Source organism: Geotrypetes seraphini, chromosome 8 (assembly GCF_902459505.1).
Source record: "Geotrypetes seraphini chromosome 8, aGeoSer1.1, whole genome shotgun sequence".
NCBI lineage: Eukaryota > Metazoa > Chordata > Amphibia > Gymnophiona > Dermophiidae > Geotrypetes > Geotrypetes seraphini.
Window position 1 is genome coordinate 103545147 of NC_047091.1, and position 17033 is coordinate 103562179.

The 17033-nt window shown below is 49.8% G+C and overlaps 1 protein-coding gene across 1 annotated transcript in view; it reads left to right on the plus strand.

Moving 5' to 3' along the window:
- Nucleotides 1–1288: 1288 nt before the first annotated feature.
- Nucleotides 1289–17033, plus strand: part of UPF1 (UPF1 RNA helicase and ATPase) — a 357405-nt gene continuing 341660 nt past the window's right edge. The window contains exon 1 of the mRNA XM_033955970.1: nucleotides 1289–2074. Coding sequence (XP_033811861.1) covers nucleotides 1904–2074 — 171 coding nt within the window. The 5' untranslated portion in view covers nucleotides 1289–1903. The remainder of the gene's footprint in view (nucleotides 2075–17033) is intronic.

Genomic DNA, 17033 nt, shown 5'->3' on the forward strand with positions numbered 1-17033 from the left:
ACCACCAAATCTCCCTCCTCTGAGTTTGAGCGGGTGCCCCCTTGTGACTGAAGGTCCCTTAGGAAAGAATATGTCGTTTTCCACCTCGACACGACCTGTGACGTACTTAAATGTCTCAATCATGTCACCCCTCTCCCTGCGCTCCTCTAGAGAGTAGAGTAGTTTTCATATTCATATTTACAAGGGATCTTCAAAAGGTTTCCGCACTTTTATTTTTTTAAGCACTATTAAATATCTCAAAAGCAAATTACCTATATCACTTTCCACCCTGTTTTGCCTGCCTGACAAGTCACATGACATTCTACGACATGCCCTCTTACTTCTCCATCCCCAACCATTTCCTTTGAAATTATGAAAGTGCGGAAACTTTTTGAAGAACCCTTGTATCTTTATTAACATACATAATAGCAAATATAATATAAAAATAAATGCCATAAAAACCCTTGAGTGGGCCTGAAGTTTATACAAAGAATTTTCCATGACGTCCCCCCTCCAAAATATCCAACCCACATTGGAGAGTTTCAACAGAATACATGGCACAAGAGAAATATTACTTTCACAAAGTTACTTGTCCAATTATGTTGTTTCTTATGATTATTTTTCAGTTGTTCCTTTACCAGTTTTTTATATGGTGGTTCACACAGAATGAGGCAACACAAAGCCATAGTTGACACAGGTGGAGAGAAAGAGTTGCTACATTCAGCCTTTACATGCCAGATACCCATATGCTTTCTCTTCCAGGTCAGTCCAACAGGCTGCCCCAGGAATTTGGGGTGTTCAGCAGTTTTCCCTAAGGCAGAAGTTCCGGTCTGTCCTGGAAATCCACAATGAAAATTCAGAGAGAGAGCTCTGCATTCAGTGGATGCAGTGCATGTAAATCTCTCTCATGGTATTAATTGTGGATATCCTGAAAACCTGACTGACTGGAAAGTTCTCAGCAGAACAAGATTGTAATTAGAGAATAAGAGGGGGGCAATTTTCCCCATCCCTGCCTGAACTAATTTTCCCGTACTCATCTGCACAAGCCTCACACACTTTAAAATCATAAGTGTTCGAGGCTTCTGTGGTTAAGGCAGAGCTTACAGGAATGGGGCAGGGGCTGGGGCAATAACAAAACTCGCGGGGACGGGGAAATTGAATTCCTGCGGGGACGGGGATAAATTTGTCCCCATGTCATTCTCTATTTGGAATCCACTGTTTTAAAGAGAGTAGAAACTACGTTTCCCTGCATGCGGTGGGGCAAAACCAGGGCTGCCTCGGCCTTGCCCACTGGGAGAAGAGACAACTCTAACGTACTACCAATATAATAAAATTAAAAAAAACCCCACCAGAACTATAAACAAACATAACGCCTACTATTTAGGGTCACCCCAGCGAACAGGCATTAAGGTTTTCCGCCCTTCTTTCTTACGTCTACACTTCCTGTGTAACCCCACCGCCCCTTCCGTCTGCTCTCTCTGTCTACCTCTGTGGTTTTCGTAATCGCTCGCAGCGGCTCCTGCTCCCTTCCAGTTTGGTGGCGGTCCTCCGCTTTGTCGCGCCCTCCACTTTTTCAGCTCACGACTCACAGAAAGGGTGCACACGAGCTTCCGAGGGCTGTCGCGCGGCGGTTGGCGTCATCATCATTGTCATTCCTTTCCCCTCCCCATCTTTCTTTCTCTCCCGGCGTTCGGTTTCGGTTACTGGGTATCGCGCGCACGCGCACGCACGAGGGAAGTAGCACGGCCTACCGAGTCTCGCTTGGGGTAAGAGAGAGGCGAGAGTGCGCGTACGCCTTCGAACTTCGAGAGGCGACTGGAGAAGTGGAGGACGGCTCGTCTGCCGCCGAGTCACCAACGGACCGAGAAGTGGAGAGCGCGCGCTCCTGTGTATATTCACCGTCACCAGTAGCACCAACGCCGCCATGAGCGTGGAGGCGTACGGGCCCAGCTCGCAGACCCTCACCTTCCTGGATACGGAAGAGGCCGAGTTGCTGGGCGCTGACACCCAGGGCTCCGAGTTCGAGTTCACGGACTTCACGCTGCCCAGCCAGACGCAGACGCAGGGTCAGGGGCAGAGCCAGCTGGATGGACAGGTTAGTTCGAAGGCGGCGGCGGTTCAGGCCTTGCCGCTTTTCTTGTTTTGGGCTTCTGGAGAGTCGACTACGGAAGTGGGTTGAATACAGAATTGGATTGATGTCTTTAGTTGCTGAGTCGAAACAACTTTTTTGGTGGGGTTATAGTCGAATTCTGGGGGTAGGTGAACATATGGTAGCCATCAGGCCCGGATCTCTTCCACTCACAAGTCGATCTTTTGCGTATGCGTATTTCATGATAACTAAGGATCCCTTCTACATAATGCGAGGTAAATGGCCAAAAAAAAGTGAGTGTATACGAATCCTGATCTGAGTTCTCTCACATCCTCTTCCAGAGATGAAAATTAAATTATTTTTTTCGGTAAGGATGGGACACTTTTTAATATCTGTCTTAGATATCTAAGATGCATTTTTGTGAACTTGCTTTTCTTAAAGTTTGCAATATGGGAGGTGTTGCTTTGTTTATTTTAGTTCCATGGCTACATATTTTCTTTGACTAAAAGGTACCATCGTCATAAGAACATTAGAATTGCCATACTGGGACAGACAGAGAGGTCCATTAAACCCAACTGTGACCAACCCAGGTCCCAAGTACCTAGCTCAGGGGTGGACAACTCCGGTCCTCGAGGTCCGGAATCCAGTCGGGTTTTCAGGATTTCTGCAATGAATATGCATGAGATCTATTTGCATACACTGCTTTCAATGCATATCTGTTGGGGAAATCTTGAAAACCCGACTGGATTCCGGCCCTCAAGGACCGGAGTTGCCCACCCCTGACCTAGCTAGATTCCAAATAGTAAAAGAGGATTTTATGCTTCTAGGAATAACCAGTGGATTTCCCCAAGCCATCTCAATAATGGGCTATGGACATTTCTTTTAGGAAATTATCCAAAACTTTTTAAAACCCTGCTAATGCTGGGTTATTTTTAACATATAGTGGTGGATGGCCTTTATATAAAAATGTAATGGGTTATGACATGTCATGTATAACAGGAATGTTTTTGAGCAACTGTAGATTTTATAGTTTAGTCTTAGGATACAATTTTTGTGTAGACTTGATCTGGAGATTCCAAAATGAAGAATCAACTAATATGTTACTGTATTACACAGTTCTGTCACACAGCATAATGATATACAGTAAAAAGTAATAAGGTTGTGTATTATTTATTTATTGCTTAGGATTTTAGTTAACTTGAATGTATGAAAATAAAGGTTAAAAGACAAAATAACACACTATTTACATTTCTTGATTAGCTTTTGGGGTCTGATAGATGTTAGGAGCAGAACTTACAGCCTCAGCACCCTGAGGTTGTGGGTTCAAACTCCACGCTGCTCCCTGTGACCATGGGCAAGTCACTTAATCCTCCAGTGCCCCAGGTACATTATTAGATAGATCAAGTGCCTCATAGGCTTTACCAAGCCGTAGCACACTAAACTCAGGACTGTTGCTGGAGGGTCTCTGCACATGTGTGGAGGTTCTCCAGACAGTGCCCTGAGCTTGTTAACCCTAAAATAACTACGCCGGTGGGGAGGTGTGGAGAGCAGGAGAGGCACTGGCAGACTTTGCCTACACGACGTGCCTGTTGTGTCAAGCCTGGAATCTTGCTGCAGCACACAGTTTGCGATACACTAAGACAGATTGTGAGCCCACCAGGACATATAGGGAAAATGCTTGAAGTACCTGTATGTAAACCGCTTTGAGTGTGGTTTCATAACTATAAAAAGGCAGTATACAAGTCCCAATCCTTTTCTTGAAGCCATAGCTAAATACAGAAAGAAGTGTATGATGAATAGTGTTCTAGTGGCATTGCAAAGGCTTTATGATGATTGAGTGATTAGAAGATGACTCTCTCAAATATTTTCGCAAACAAAAGGTTGACTTTTAGAACTTCACAAAAATGGAAATCTGGCAAAATCCTCTGTGGAGAAGGTGATGTTCAGGATGCAGGCTTTATTGAAAGTACAATTTAATAATCCACATAAAATATATCTAGGACCCCAAATGGTCCGTGTTTCGATGATGCTGTCTTCCTCAGAGGTCCCTAAAGGTCCTGATACAAAAGCTTGTGGATTAGAAACTAAAGATAGTCTTGTGTAACTGTACAGGTGAGAAAGTTTTGGGTCCTGGATATATTTTATGTGGATTATTAAATTATACTTTCAACTAGTGTTTAAGCCCGTTAGATTAACGGGTGCTAGATGTCTCCTGCTTTTGAACCTGGGCAGGGGCAGAGGCAGAGCCGGGGCGGGAGGGAGTGACGGTGGGAGAGCAATTTCAAAGCTTCAGCAGCGGCGGCTCCTTGACCAATCCGCGCTTACAACGTCCCCACACTTATGGTCTGGCTGGCTCCCCCACCAAAGCCCTTCGCAGCGGCAGCCCCTCCCGCATCCGTCCCCGTGTCCCAAGCCTCTCCGAAGGCCGTCTCCCACGAAAATGGTACCCCTCTGTCCAAAGCCACGGCGGAAGCCTCCCTCAAGACACATTTCAAATCTGACATATTGTAATCACAAAACAGAAAATAAAATTATTTTTCTTATCTTTTGTTGTCTGGTAATTATTCATATCATGTAGGGGTCCCAGGCTATGGTTGGCTTTTGATAACTGGCTTGCCAGGGCCCCTTCTTTCTTCTTCCCTCCCTCCATCCCTGCAGCTGAAGACAGGCACCTCCCCCCAGTGGTCTGAGACAGGAGGGAGCAGTTAGGAGAGGGTCTGAGGGCAAAGTTTCAAGTTTAATATATATTTTCCTCCATCAGGTGCTCCAGTGGTCTGAGACAGGAGGGAGCAGTTAGGAGAGGGTCTAAGGCTAAAGAGGGGCTCAACAGCGCCCAACCACCTTTCCTTCCCTCCCTCCATAGCACTTTCCTCTCTGCCTTGGTCCCGCCCCTTCTCTGACATATGGGACCGCGCAGAGGGAATGTGTTACGGTGGCGGCAGGGCTCCAATTTCAAAGCAACTCCTTTTAACATAGGCGGAGATGAACTGTACCTGATGGAGGAAGGGAAGGAACGGTGGGCCAAATTTTGGCAACGGCAGGAATTGTTTGGCGGGCCAAGCACCGTGAAACTTTGTTTCTTTAGGCAGCCCCAGTTGTTTACTTGGATTCAATGTGAGCCGGGTGAGGAAGGCCGCCGCAGCCTCGCGGCTAGGTAGGGGGACAACAATGGCGCTTATGCTCAAGCCCCCGCCCGCAGCTCCTCTCTCGATCCTGGTGCGGTTCGAGAGGGGAGTCGTGGCGGCGGCTTGAACATAAGCGCGATTGTTGTCCCCCTACCTAGCTGCGAGGCTGCGGCGGGGTTTCCATGGCAACCCGATCGCGGATCTCAGTGTAGGGCCGGGTCTGGCGGCGCCGTGTAGTGCGGAAGCGGGAGGCGGGACCTCAGCACAGCGCCACCGGCCCCCAGGAGCTCGAGGCCGGCTGCGGACATGCCTGGCGTGGCATGGTGCAGGAGGAACAGTGATCGGTGGAGAGCAGGTGATGACAGTGATAGGTGGCGCGAGGTGGAGAGTACGTGATGACGTAAAACGTGCGCATGCGCACTCGTGTTTTCGCGACGGATCAGGGAACACATTTTTTTTAGTGCGTATGCGCGGCCTAGCATTTTATTATATTAGATAAAGCCTGCATCTTGAACATCACCCTTTCCCTCAAATATTTTGTCATATTTCATTCTGATGACACTAAGACAGTGGTTATTCAACTGTGGATCAGGAAAGGGGGATTATAGAAAAAGGGCTGTTGCCCCTTTCTCTGTACCTGTTTTGTGAGTTATGCCAGTTAGTGTGAGTTCTGAGAGTATCGAAGGGAAATCCCTGTATGCTCATCCTATGGTTTTTAGATTTATGAAAGGACTTTTCAGTGTCAAACCACCTCTCAAGCCGCCTCCAGTGATTTGGGATCTCAGTGTTGTTCTTTCTCAATTGATGAAGCCTCCTTTTGAACCAATAGATTTGGCTCATCTTAAATTTCTCACTTGGAAAGTGGTTTTTCTCATTGCGCTCACCTCTGCTAGACGAGTCAGTGAGCTACAAGCTCTAATGGCAGATCCACCTTTCACAGTATTCCATCATGATAAGGTGGTCCTTCGTACTCATCCTAAATTCTTACCTAAAGTGGTTTCAGAATTTCATCTCAATCAATCCATTGTTTTTCCAGTGTTTTTTCCAAAGCCTCATTCTCATCCTGGAGAAACAGCTCTTCATAATTTGGACTGTAAACGTGCTTTGGCTTTCTACTTGCAACACACTCAACCTCACAGAACTGCTCCACAACTTTTCATCTCCTTCGATCCAAATAAGTTGGGGCATCCTGTTTCCAAGCGAACCATCTCCAACTGGATGGCTGCTTGCATCTCATTCTGCTATGCTCAGGCTGGTCTCCCTCTGCAGAGTCGAGTCAAGTCATGGGCCATAAAGTTAGAGCTATGGCGGCGTCTGTAGCTTTCCTCAGATCAACTCCTATTGAGGAAACCTGCAAGGCTGCCACTTGGTCCTCGGTTCATACATTCACGTACCTGTTCTCGAAACACCTAGGTAATGAACCAGGACAATAGCCCCCTTCGCAATATCATTCCCAAAACTGAATTTGTAAACTGTTAACCCCCAATCACAAACTATGAATACCCCATTCAATTTATGGAATTTTTCTAATTCTTTGTAAGCCGCATGGCACTTCAAGGCCCTGCAGCATACGAACTGTTGTTATTATCATTAATGTTCCCATTATCAGATGTACACTGCTATACTCTGTAATTCGCTGTATGTACAGTTTCTCTTTATTGTAAACCGCCTAGAAGTCGCAAGATTGTTGGCGGTATATAAGAATAAAGTTATTATTATTGTCTGGATACTTTCTCCAGACAGGATGGCCGTTTTGGCCAGGCAGTTTTACAACATTCATTCTCCTAATTTGCCAACACTCCCACCATCCCATTCTGGTTAGCTTGGAGGTCACCCACATGTTGAGAATATGTTGCCTGCTTGTCCTGGGATAAAGCACAGTTACTTACCGTAACAGTTGTTATCCAGGGACAGCAGGGAGATATTCTCACAACCCACCCATCTCCCCTGGTTGGCTTCTTAGCTATCTGAACTGAGGTACCTCAGAGGAGACGCACGACCTATGTTCGGCGGGAAGGCACTCGCGCATGTGCAGTGCAGCACTCGCAAACTTTTTGAAAGTTCTTCAAGCAAGTCTGCTTGCGAGGCTGTCCGCTACAGGGCTCCATGGATAACGACACCCACATGTTGAGAATATCTGCCTGCTGTCCTTGGATAACAACTATTATCCCAGGACAAGCAGGCATGATATTCTCACATGTGGGTGACGTCATCTACGGAGCCCCAGCGCGGACAGCTTTTCAAGCAAACTTGATTGAAGTTTCAAGTTTGCTATGCTGCACCACGCATGTGCATGCCTTCTTGCCCACTAGAGGGCGCATCCCCACCTCGTGGTTCTCAGTTCAGTTTTTTCCGCGGAGCCAGAAGCCCTGTGGAATTTGTGCTCTCTATTTTTGCCTTCTGACACCGCGTCTGAGTCGTTTTTCTCGGTCGCTGTGCTTGCTTTATTTTTTTATTCGTTCGTGTGTTCGGTAATCGTCAAAAAAAAAAAAGAGAAGAATTTTTTCGTTCGGCTCCGGGGGCTCCCGGTAGCCGCGGCCGCGGGACCTCGTTACGTTCCCGGCCGTTTTTCGATTTCATGTCCCGTCCTTTGACGGGCTTTAAAAAGTGCACCCGGTGCGATCGGCTGCTTTCAATCACCGATCCCCACCGGTGGTGCTTACTTTGCCTGGGTCCCGAGCAGCCCACCGACTCCTGTCCTCGGTGCTTGACTTTTCAGCCAAGAGCGCTCCGCCGCCGTCGTGCCAGAATGGCGGAGCTCTTTGCTGTGGACCCCGCGGCGGGGCAGGCCTCGACGTCGGCCTCGGCTTCGGCCCCGGCCTTGACCTCGGCCTCGACTCCCTCGACCTCGCCGCGACATCCTGCTTCGTCGAAGCCTGCGTCCTCGACTTCGAAGTCGATGGGAGGTAAGTCCTCATTTCCTTCTTCAGTTCCATCGAAGAAGCCATCCTCGGGATCCTCGACGGGGGCGGGTGGGTCGTCTTCGGCCCCGCCCCGAGCGTCGAAGTCGGGTGCCCCGCGGGAATACTCGAGACCGAGGTCGCCCTCGAGGGAGCACCCGCCGGCCCCGGATCTACCGGCCATGATGGGGCTTCCTGTTTTTCAGGACTTGCTCCGTGCCCTCATTGCCTCGGAGCTGTCCGGCGCCCTCGCGCATCTGCAGCCGGCTTCGGCCTCGAGTGCCCCGGCTTCGGCAGCCTCGGTCTCGGTGCCCTCGACTTCGGCCCCCGGGGTGGCTCCGGCCTCGACCCCGACCTTGCCCTCGACCTCGGTCGACCAGCCGGAGCGAAGTGTGCGGCCTCGGGACAAGGTGCGGCGAGTTCGGAGGATCTCTTCCACTTTTTCCTCGTCGAGGTCCTCCCGGGGCTCCTCGCCCTCGGGTCGGCCTCGGGCGAAGCGCCGGCCGAGGAAGCCCAAGCGTTCTAGGGGTTCTCCTTGGAGACGCGGTCGCTCCTCGCCGACCGGGGCTGAGACGCTGCGTGTCTCGGAGCTCCGCCTCGATAATCCGAGGCTTTTTCATTCCTCCGAGGGAGGGTTATCGAGAGACTCCTCGCCGAAACGGAAGGGGCAGGCCTCGGTGCCTCGTTCCCAGGGGACTTCCCAAAGGGGTTCCTCGGGGCATAGGCGGTCCCCGACCCCGTTGAGGTCGCTCGGGGCGTCGTCGTGGGGTTCGGGGTCTGGTACTGGTAGGGAACCTCGGTATTCCCGTGAGGCTTCCCCTTCCTTTTTGGTGACGCGGGCCTCTCGATCTCCCTCCCCGCCTTCCAAGCCCTCCTCCTTTTCGAGATTTGTGCTTGATATGGGGAGGGCCTTGGACCTTGATCTGGTGTCCGGTTCTCAATATACCAAGGAGTTCTTGGAGGAGCAGGATTTACCTTCTCCCCCGAGGGAGACTCCTCGTCTGCCTCTTAATAAAGTCCTCCATCAGACCTTCCTGAGGAACTTGGACTCCCCTCTTACAGTACAGCGGTTCCATTGAAAATGGAGTCGAAGTACCGCACCATCCCATGCAAGGGCTTCGAGAAAGCACAACTGTCTCACCAGTCGTTGCTGGTGGAGTCGGCGTTAAAGAAGTCCCAGCCTTCTAGGATCTTGGCTGCGGTCCCTCCCGGGAGGGAAGGGCAAACCCTGGACAAGTTTGGTCGCCGCCTCTACTCCAATTCCATGATGGCGGCCAGGGTCCTTAATTATGCTTTCACTTTTTCATCTTATCTGAGGCAGATGGTGAAGGCGTTACCCCGTTATCATGGGGTCATGCCAGATTCCCATAAGGGGGACTTTGGTAATTTTATGGCCAACTTGTCACAGCTGCGTCTATACCTTTTTCATGCTGTTTACGACGCATTTGAGTTGGCCTCCAGAGTCTCCGCCTTTGCAGTAGCGATGCGCCGTCTCGCATGGCTTCGAACGGTTGATAAGGACCCGAACTTGCAGGAGCGCCTAGCCAACCTGCCATGTGTTGGATTGGAATTGTTCGATGAGTCCTTGGAGGCGGCGACCAAACGCCTGTCTGAACATGAGTGCTCCATCGCCTCCTTGGTCCGTCCTAAGCCACGGGTACCGCTACAGAAGCCATTTAGACCTCCACCGCGGCGATACCCTCAAAAGTCTATGCCAGCATTCTCTAGGCCTCCGCCCCGGCGCCCCCCGCAGCAGGGCAGAGGGGGCCAACCAAAACCTCAGGCGCAAGGGGCGTCTAAGCCGGCGCCGTCTTTTTGACGTGATGAGCGGATGAGGGCGGGCCCCCTCCACACTCTTGCCGGACCCCCTGCCCATCGGGGGCCGGCTGCGGGCCTTTCATTCGGCCTGGGCTATGATCACGTCAGACGCTTGGGTGCTCCGTCTCATCTCCGAGGGTTACTCACTGAATTTCTCGGCCTCGCCGCCGGAACAACCGCCAGGGACCTCTCTTTCCAGTCGAGCCCAGCTTCCTCTTCTCCTCTCAGAGGCCAGGGCCTTGTTGAGCCTTCGGGCGGTGGAGCCGGTCCCCCCAAACCAACGGGGGCGGGGGTTTTACTCCCGTTACTTTTTGGTCCCAAAGAAGACCGGGGACTTACGCCCCATTTTGGACCTCCGGAAGCTCAACAAGTTCCTGGTCCGAGAGAAGTTCCGTATGTTGTCGCTTCCAGTTCTCTACCCTCTGTTGGAGGAAGGGGATTGGATGTGCTCCCTGGACTTGAAGGAAGCGTGCACTCATGTTCCGGAGCATCCCGCCTTCCGCAAGTTCTTACGGTTCCAGGTGGGGGAATTGCACCTTCAGTATCGGGTCCTTACTTTCGGGCTGGCGACGTCGCCTCGAGTCTTCACGAAGTGTATGGTGGTAGTCGCGGCTGCCCTGAGATCTCAGGGGCTACAGGTCTTTCCTTACCTGGACGATTGGCTGATCAAGGCGTCGTCCAGGGAGGGGGTTATCTCAGCGACCCAACAGACTATCACCTTCCTTCAAAGTCTGGGGTTCGAAGTGAACTTTCCCAAATCTCAGCTGTGCCATGCTCAATCCCTTCAGTTTATCGGGGCCGTGCTGGACACGGTTCGCCTTCGTGCGTTCCTCCCCCCCTCCGAGGTTGGAGGCTCTGCTTCGACTGTGCCGTCAGATTTCGCTGCAGCGCTCCATCTCAGCGCACCGTCTGATGATTCTACTTGGTCACATGGCGTCGACGGTTCATGTCACACCGTTCGCCCGATTGCACCTGAGACTCCCTCAGTGGACCTTGGCCTCCCAGTGGCGTCAAGATCGGGACCCGCTCTCCTTTCCTGTAACAGTGACGCCTTCCTTGAGACGCTCGCTCCGTTGGTGGACCAACTCTTCCAATCTTTCCGGGGGTTTGCTCTTTCTCGTCCCTCCGCATCGCAAGGTCCTGACCACGGACTCTTCGGAGTACGCGTGGTGGACTCATCTCGACGGTCTGTGGACTCAAGGTCTATGGTCAGCGGATGACCGTCTTTGTCACATCAATGTGTTGGAGCTTCGTGCCATTTTTCTGGCTGCTCGAGCGTTCTGTCACCTGCTGCACGATCAGGTAGTACTCGTGCGGACGGACAACCAAGTGGCAATGTATTATGTAAACAAGCAGGGGGGGACGGGCTCTTGGTCCCTGTGCCGGGAAGCCCTGCGCCTTTGGGAATGGGCAGTCTCCCAGAACATCTTCCTGTGGGCGGTTTACATTCAGGGAGAGAAGAATTGTCTGGCCGACAAACTCAGTCGTCTTCTCCAGCCGCACGAGTGGTCGCTAAACTCCCGAGTTCTGCACGAGGTCTTCGACCGCTGGGGGACCCCTCGGGTGGATCTGTTTGCCTCCCCGGAGACTCACAAACTGCCCCTCTATTGTTCTCGGATGTACTCCCCGGACCGTCTCGAGGCCGATGCCTTTCTTCTCGACTGGGGAGGGAGGTTCCTTTATGCGTTTCCTCCTTTCCCTCTGATCTTGAGGACGTTGGTTCATCTCAAGTCGTCCAGAGCCACTATGATTCTCATTGCGCCTCGTTGGCCTTGTCAGCAGTGGTTCTCCCTGCTCCTTCAACTCAGTGTCGGGGAGCCTCTGCCTGTTTTTCCCCTCTCTGCTGTCTCAGAGTCGGGGTTCGCTGTTGCATCCCAATCTTCAGTCCTTACATCTGACGGCTTGGTTCCTTTCCCCTTGACTTCGGTTTCTGTTTCTCAGTCGGTCAGGGAGGTGTTGGAAGCCTCGCGCAAGGTCTCGACTCGGCTTTGTTATTCCCAGAAGTGGACCAGATTTTCATCCTGGTGTTCCTCGCACCATCTGGATCCGAGTTTGGTTCCGGTGTCCTCGGTTCTGGAATATTTGTTGCATTTGTCCAAGTCTGGGCTGAAGACGACTTCCATTCGGGTGCATCTCAGTGCTATTGCTGCTTTCCATCGGCATCTCGAGGGTCGATCTCTCTCTCTCTCTTCATCCTCTGGTGATTCGTTTCATGAGGGGGTCTAGTAAATGTTAATCCTCCTCTGAAACCCCCTCCTGTGGTTTGGGATCTTAATGTGGTCTTGGCTCAGCTGATGAAACCTCCTTTTGAGCCTATTGACAAGTCTCTTCTTAAGTTTCTCACTTGGAAGGTGATCTTTTTGCTTGCGCTCACGTCCGCTCGTCGGATTAGTGAGCTGCAGGCTTTGGTTGCGGACCCGCCCTTTACTGTGTTCCATCATGACAAGGTGGTTCTTCGCACCCATCCTAAATTTTTACCTAAGGTTGTGTCTGATTTCCACCTCAATCAGTCCATTGTTCTTCCGGTGTTTTTTCCGAAGCCCGACTCTCATCCTGGGGAGGCGGCGCTTCACACGCTTGACTGTAAGAGGGCGTTGGCTTTTTATCTTCAACGCACCAAGTCTCATCGGAAGGTTCCTCAATTATTTTTGTCCTTTGATCCTAATCGGTTGGGACGTCCTGTTTCCAAGCGACCTTGTCCAACTGGTTGGCTGCTTGTATTTCTTTTTGCTACGCTCAGGCTGGTCTCGAGCTGCATGGTCGGGTCACGGGACATAAGGTCCGAGCGATGGCAGCTTCTGTTGCTTTCCTCCGGTCTACTCCGGTGGAGGACATCTGTAAGGCTGCCACTTGGTCTTCGGTTCATACTTTCACCTCCCACTACTGCCTGGATACGTTATCTAGGAGTGACGGCCGGTTTGGCCAGTCAGTTTTGCGAAATCTGTTTTCCTAAATTGCCATCCTCCCACCTGCCCTTTTTTGGTTGGCTTGGAGGTCACCCACATGTGAGAATATCATGCCTGCTTGTCCTGGGATAAAGCACAGTTACTTACCGTAACAGGTGTTATCCAGGGACAGCAGGCATATATTCTCACAACCCGCCCTCCTCCCCGGGGATGGTTTCTTTGCTGGATATGGAACTGAGGACCACGAGGTGGGGATGCACCCTCTAGTGGACAAGAAGGCATGCACATGCGTGGTGCAGCATAGCAAACTTGAAACTTCAATCAAGTTTGCTTGAAAAGCTGTCCGCGCTGGGGCTCCGTAGATGACGTCACCCACATGTGAGAATATATGCCTGCTGTCCCTGGATAACACCTGTTACGGTAAGTAACTGTGCTTTATGGTAAGTAACTGTGCTATTCCAACCGAGTTGCAGCTCTTGATAACCGAAATTGAGCACTCTTACCCTAGGCCTTTCTAAGGGCTGTTTGAGCTGTCAGAAGGAAATCCTATGCTAGAGGATCCCACAGGACTCCCAAAGCATTTTGTGCTTCATAAGGCACTCTGCTGCATGGAGCTGGTGGATTGGGAGCTCCAGATGCTTTCCTGTGGAAGGACCCCATGGAAAGTCCCATTTTGAAACTCCAGGTCCAGAAACAGTCTGTGCAGCCTCAAGACATCCAGGCATAGGTTTGTCTTCAACTATTAGGTTTCTTGGCAGTGGTGCCTTGGTCATAGGCCCACATACACACCCCTGTGAAAATCATAAATTCCATTTATTGTCATTTTATTGCAAGCCCATAGAATCTTATGTTTTATCCTTTTTACACTGCAGGTTTTTGAATTGTTTAATATATGGTGATATTACAGTTAAACACACATTCTCTCTGCATGTAGTTGAATGGAATATGGAAGCATTATGAACACTTGAAAAATATACATTTTAATTTGCACTGTGAGACTCCTGTTGCCTTTCACAGCTCTCATAATAGCCAGAGTAGGTGGTTGCCCTCCTTTGGAGTATGTTATTTTATGCTGCTAGGGAACACAGCCGCCCTCCTTTCATACACACTAGTTTGTCTGGTTTGTTGGTGCCCACAACCTCTTAAGAGATTTTGTTAAATAAAAGTTAAGCAATGTTTTTTTTATCCTTAACAGTTTGATTTGGTAAACTGAAACTAGAGTTTAAAAATAGTACCTTTTTTTAAAATTGAGGTTGAATATAAATTGCAACCAAGAGATTTTATTTGTTCAAATGGCATAAACATTAAAGCAACAGTAATACTATGCTGATATTAAAAATGTACCTTTCCAGATTGTGTTAATTGGGAGAAAATTCAAATTTTACATGTGCTACCTCCTGATTAAGAATTTCTTGGGAGATTTCTCTAAAATTATACAGATAAGGTAATTATAAATTCCTTATTAGCAACCAGAAATAAGTGGGTTGTATCCTCTATCAGCATGTGGAGATAGAAAGCACTAAGCTGAGCTCTGTCACATATAAGATGGAATGCTCACTGGTAAACCAGTATTCTCTATCTATGCAGGCAAATGGATAGACTTTTTTTCCTGCTGCAAAAGGTGACTCTTGTTTTGGCTTTGCTGATTTGGTTGAGTGAGGGGATTAGGCTTCCTGGGTGCCTATTGTAAGTGGTGCCAGTTCCCTACCCTTCATCAGTGGTCCTCATCTGTGAATTAACCTGCACTCCTTGCTCATTCTACAACAACAAAAAAGAAAACCCAGAGGGAGAGCAGTGTTGAAGGCAAGTGAGGACAACCGACACCTCATATGTCTTGTGTGCTTGGAGGAGTTGTGAATACTGCATGTTTCAACTGAGGCAGGCACAGTCCTAGCAGCAAACTGTAAGTACCGTCCATTGCTGTCTATGGAAAAATTGAGGGGGGGGGTCCTTTAATTGCATTTTTTTAGGTTTCTGCAGCTTGGATTTGGGTCCTCTGCCTCCAAAATCCCTTTTCTGAAATTTTCGTACTTTGATTTAGTATAAGAACATAAGATTTTCCGTTTCTGGGTCAAACCGGTGGTTCATCGTGCCCAGCAGTCCACTCACGCAGCGGCCCTTAGGTCAAAGATCAGTGCCCTATTTGAGTCTAGCCTTACCTGCGTATAAGAACATAATCTTTACCCGGCCGTTTTTTGGTGCAAAAATACTGCTACGGTGGCCATCTTGAATTTCCTGATTTGAGTTTAAAAGCCTCTGTCTGCCTTAAAACTCCTCAATTTTGGTTAAAATCAGTATAGATGGACTCCTCAGGCTGTTTTGGCCTTGATTCATGTCAGATTGTCACTGGATGACCAGCAGAGGAGCATCTTCAGAGCACAGTGCAGGCACCAGAGCCAAGAGGGAGAAAGTCTAGGATGACTAGGGAGCGGAGTCAATACTTTTACTCCCTCAGGAGAAATCTTAAGTTTTGGGAGATTCAAGATCTCAGGCTGCTGGTGCAAACAGTCATCTCTGTGTCAGTCCAAGGGAAAGACTCAATGGTGTACCATCTTTTTAGTACGGCGGCTTTTGCGGGAAGTCATCTCACACTCCCTGCAGACAGTGAAGCTTGAGCCCTTACAGCAAGGGTGTCCAACCCGCAGCCCAGTGAAGAATTTTGTGCGGCCCCACTCACGCTCGAGGACAATGCGGTGTTTCCTCTGCCGCCCCCAGCTGTTTAACGTCTTGCCAGCTCCCTCTCCATCTTGCTGCAGCGTTCACTCAAAACTGCGGGCAGCGGCTCCTACATGCCTCCTGTGGCTGACCTGGATGCATTCCCTCTGATGTCGTGATGTCAGATGGAACGCTTCCAGATCAGCCGCGGGAGGTGCATGGGAGCCGCTGCCCGCAGCTTTGAGAGAACACAGCAAGACGAAGGAGGGAGCAGGAAAAGTGTAAACACCTGCGGCACAGAAGGGAGAAGGGCATGAGACTTGAGAAAACTTGAGAGGGAGGGAGCACAAACTTAGGAAAAATGATGGAAGGAAGGAGGGAGGGGCATGAACTTAGGACACAGAATGAAGGGAAAGATAGAGGGGAGCATGAGCCATAAGATGGAAGAATGGAAGGGGTGAGGGAGATAATAGAAAGGGAGAATTGAGTGTCAGAGAGGGAAAGAGATGGTGCAATTGGGGAGATAAAGAAAGAGGAGAATTGTTGGGCAGAGAAAGGAGAGACGGAGACAGAGAATTATTGGACGTGGTGGTAGAGGAGTGAGGTAGAGATGCATGGGCGCAGAGAGAAGTGGGAGAACATGCTGGGCCGAGGAAGCCTCCTGGACGTTTTTTTTTTTTTGGTGGGGAGGAGGATATTAAAAGAAGAAAGGTGGACCTGGGGAAGGGAGGCAGGCAGGGGGAGAGATGGGATAGGGCAGTTGGGAAGAGAAAGGGAGATAAGTTGGACCTGGGGTGGTGTGGAGGAAGAGGGAAAAAGATACCTGAAGAGAGAACTGTTGGCAAGAGAAAGGAAGAAATGGTGGACCTGGGGAAGGGAGGCAGGCAGACAGGGGGAGAGATGGGATGGGAGGCATTTGGGAAGAGAAAGGGAGAGAAGTTGGATCTAGAGATGGGATGGAGGGAGAAATGTTAGGCCTGTGGATGGAAGGTAGAGAGATGCAGCATATCTATCTTTTTTTTTCTCCATTTCATTGTTCAGTATCAAGGGGGGAAAGAAGAAGAAAAACAGAAAAGAGAGGGAGCAAAATGTTGGACCATGGAGATAGAGGAAGAGAGATGGAACCATGGAAGGGCAGGAGGGAAGAGAGCTGGGATAAGATGATGCTAGGGGATGGAAAGAAAGGGACAGGGAATTATAGCCTGACCAGTGGAGAGAGGGACAAGGAGTGCCTGACCAGTGGAGAGAGGGGGGGGGGATTCTGAAAGTGGTGAGCCATGTGGATGAGGTCAAAAGGGAGATAAATGAGAAAGCAGTGAATACAGTTGTAGAAATATGGTAATGGGGAGTAGATAGAAGGGAATAGGAGGCTGGGAAAGGCGTGAGATGGGAAATGGGAGAGCTAGGGACTGAGAGAAGATGGAGAATTGAAAGGTAGCTGAACATTTAAAAAGAAGAAGGGTGAGAAAGAAGGCAAGATTTGAGTGGACAGAGGCAGAAAAGAAAAAGTTAAGAAAGCTGAAAGGGAAAAATCAATACGTTGGAGATAGGCATAAGAAGG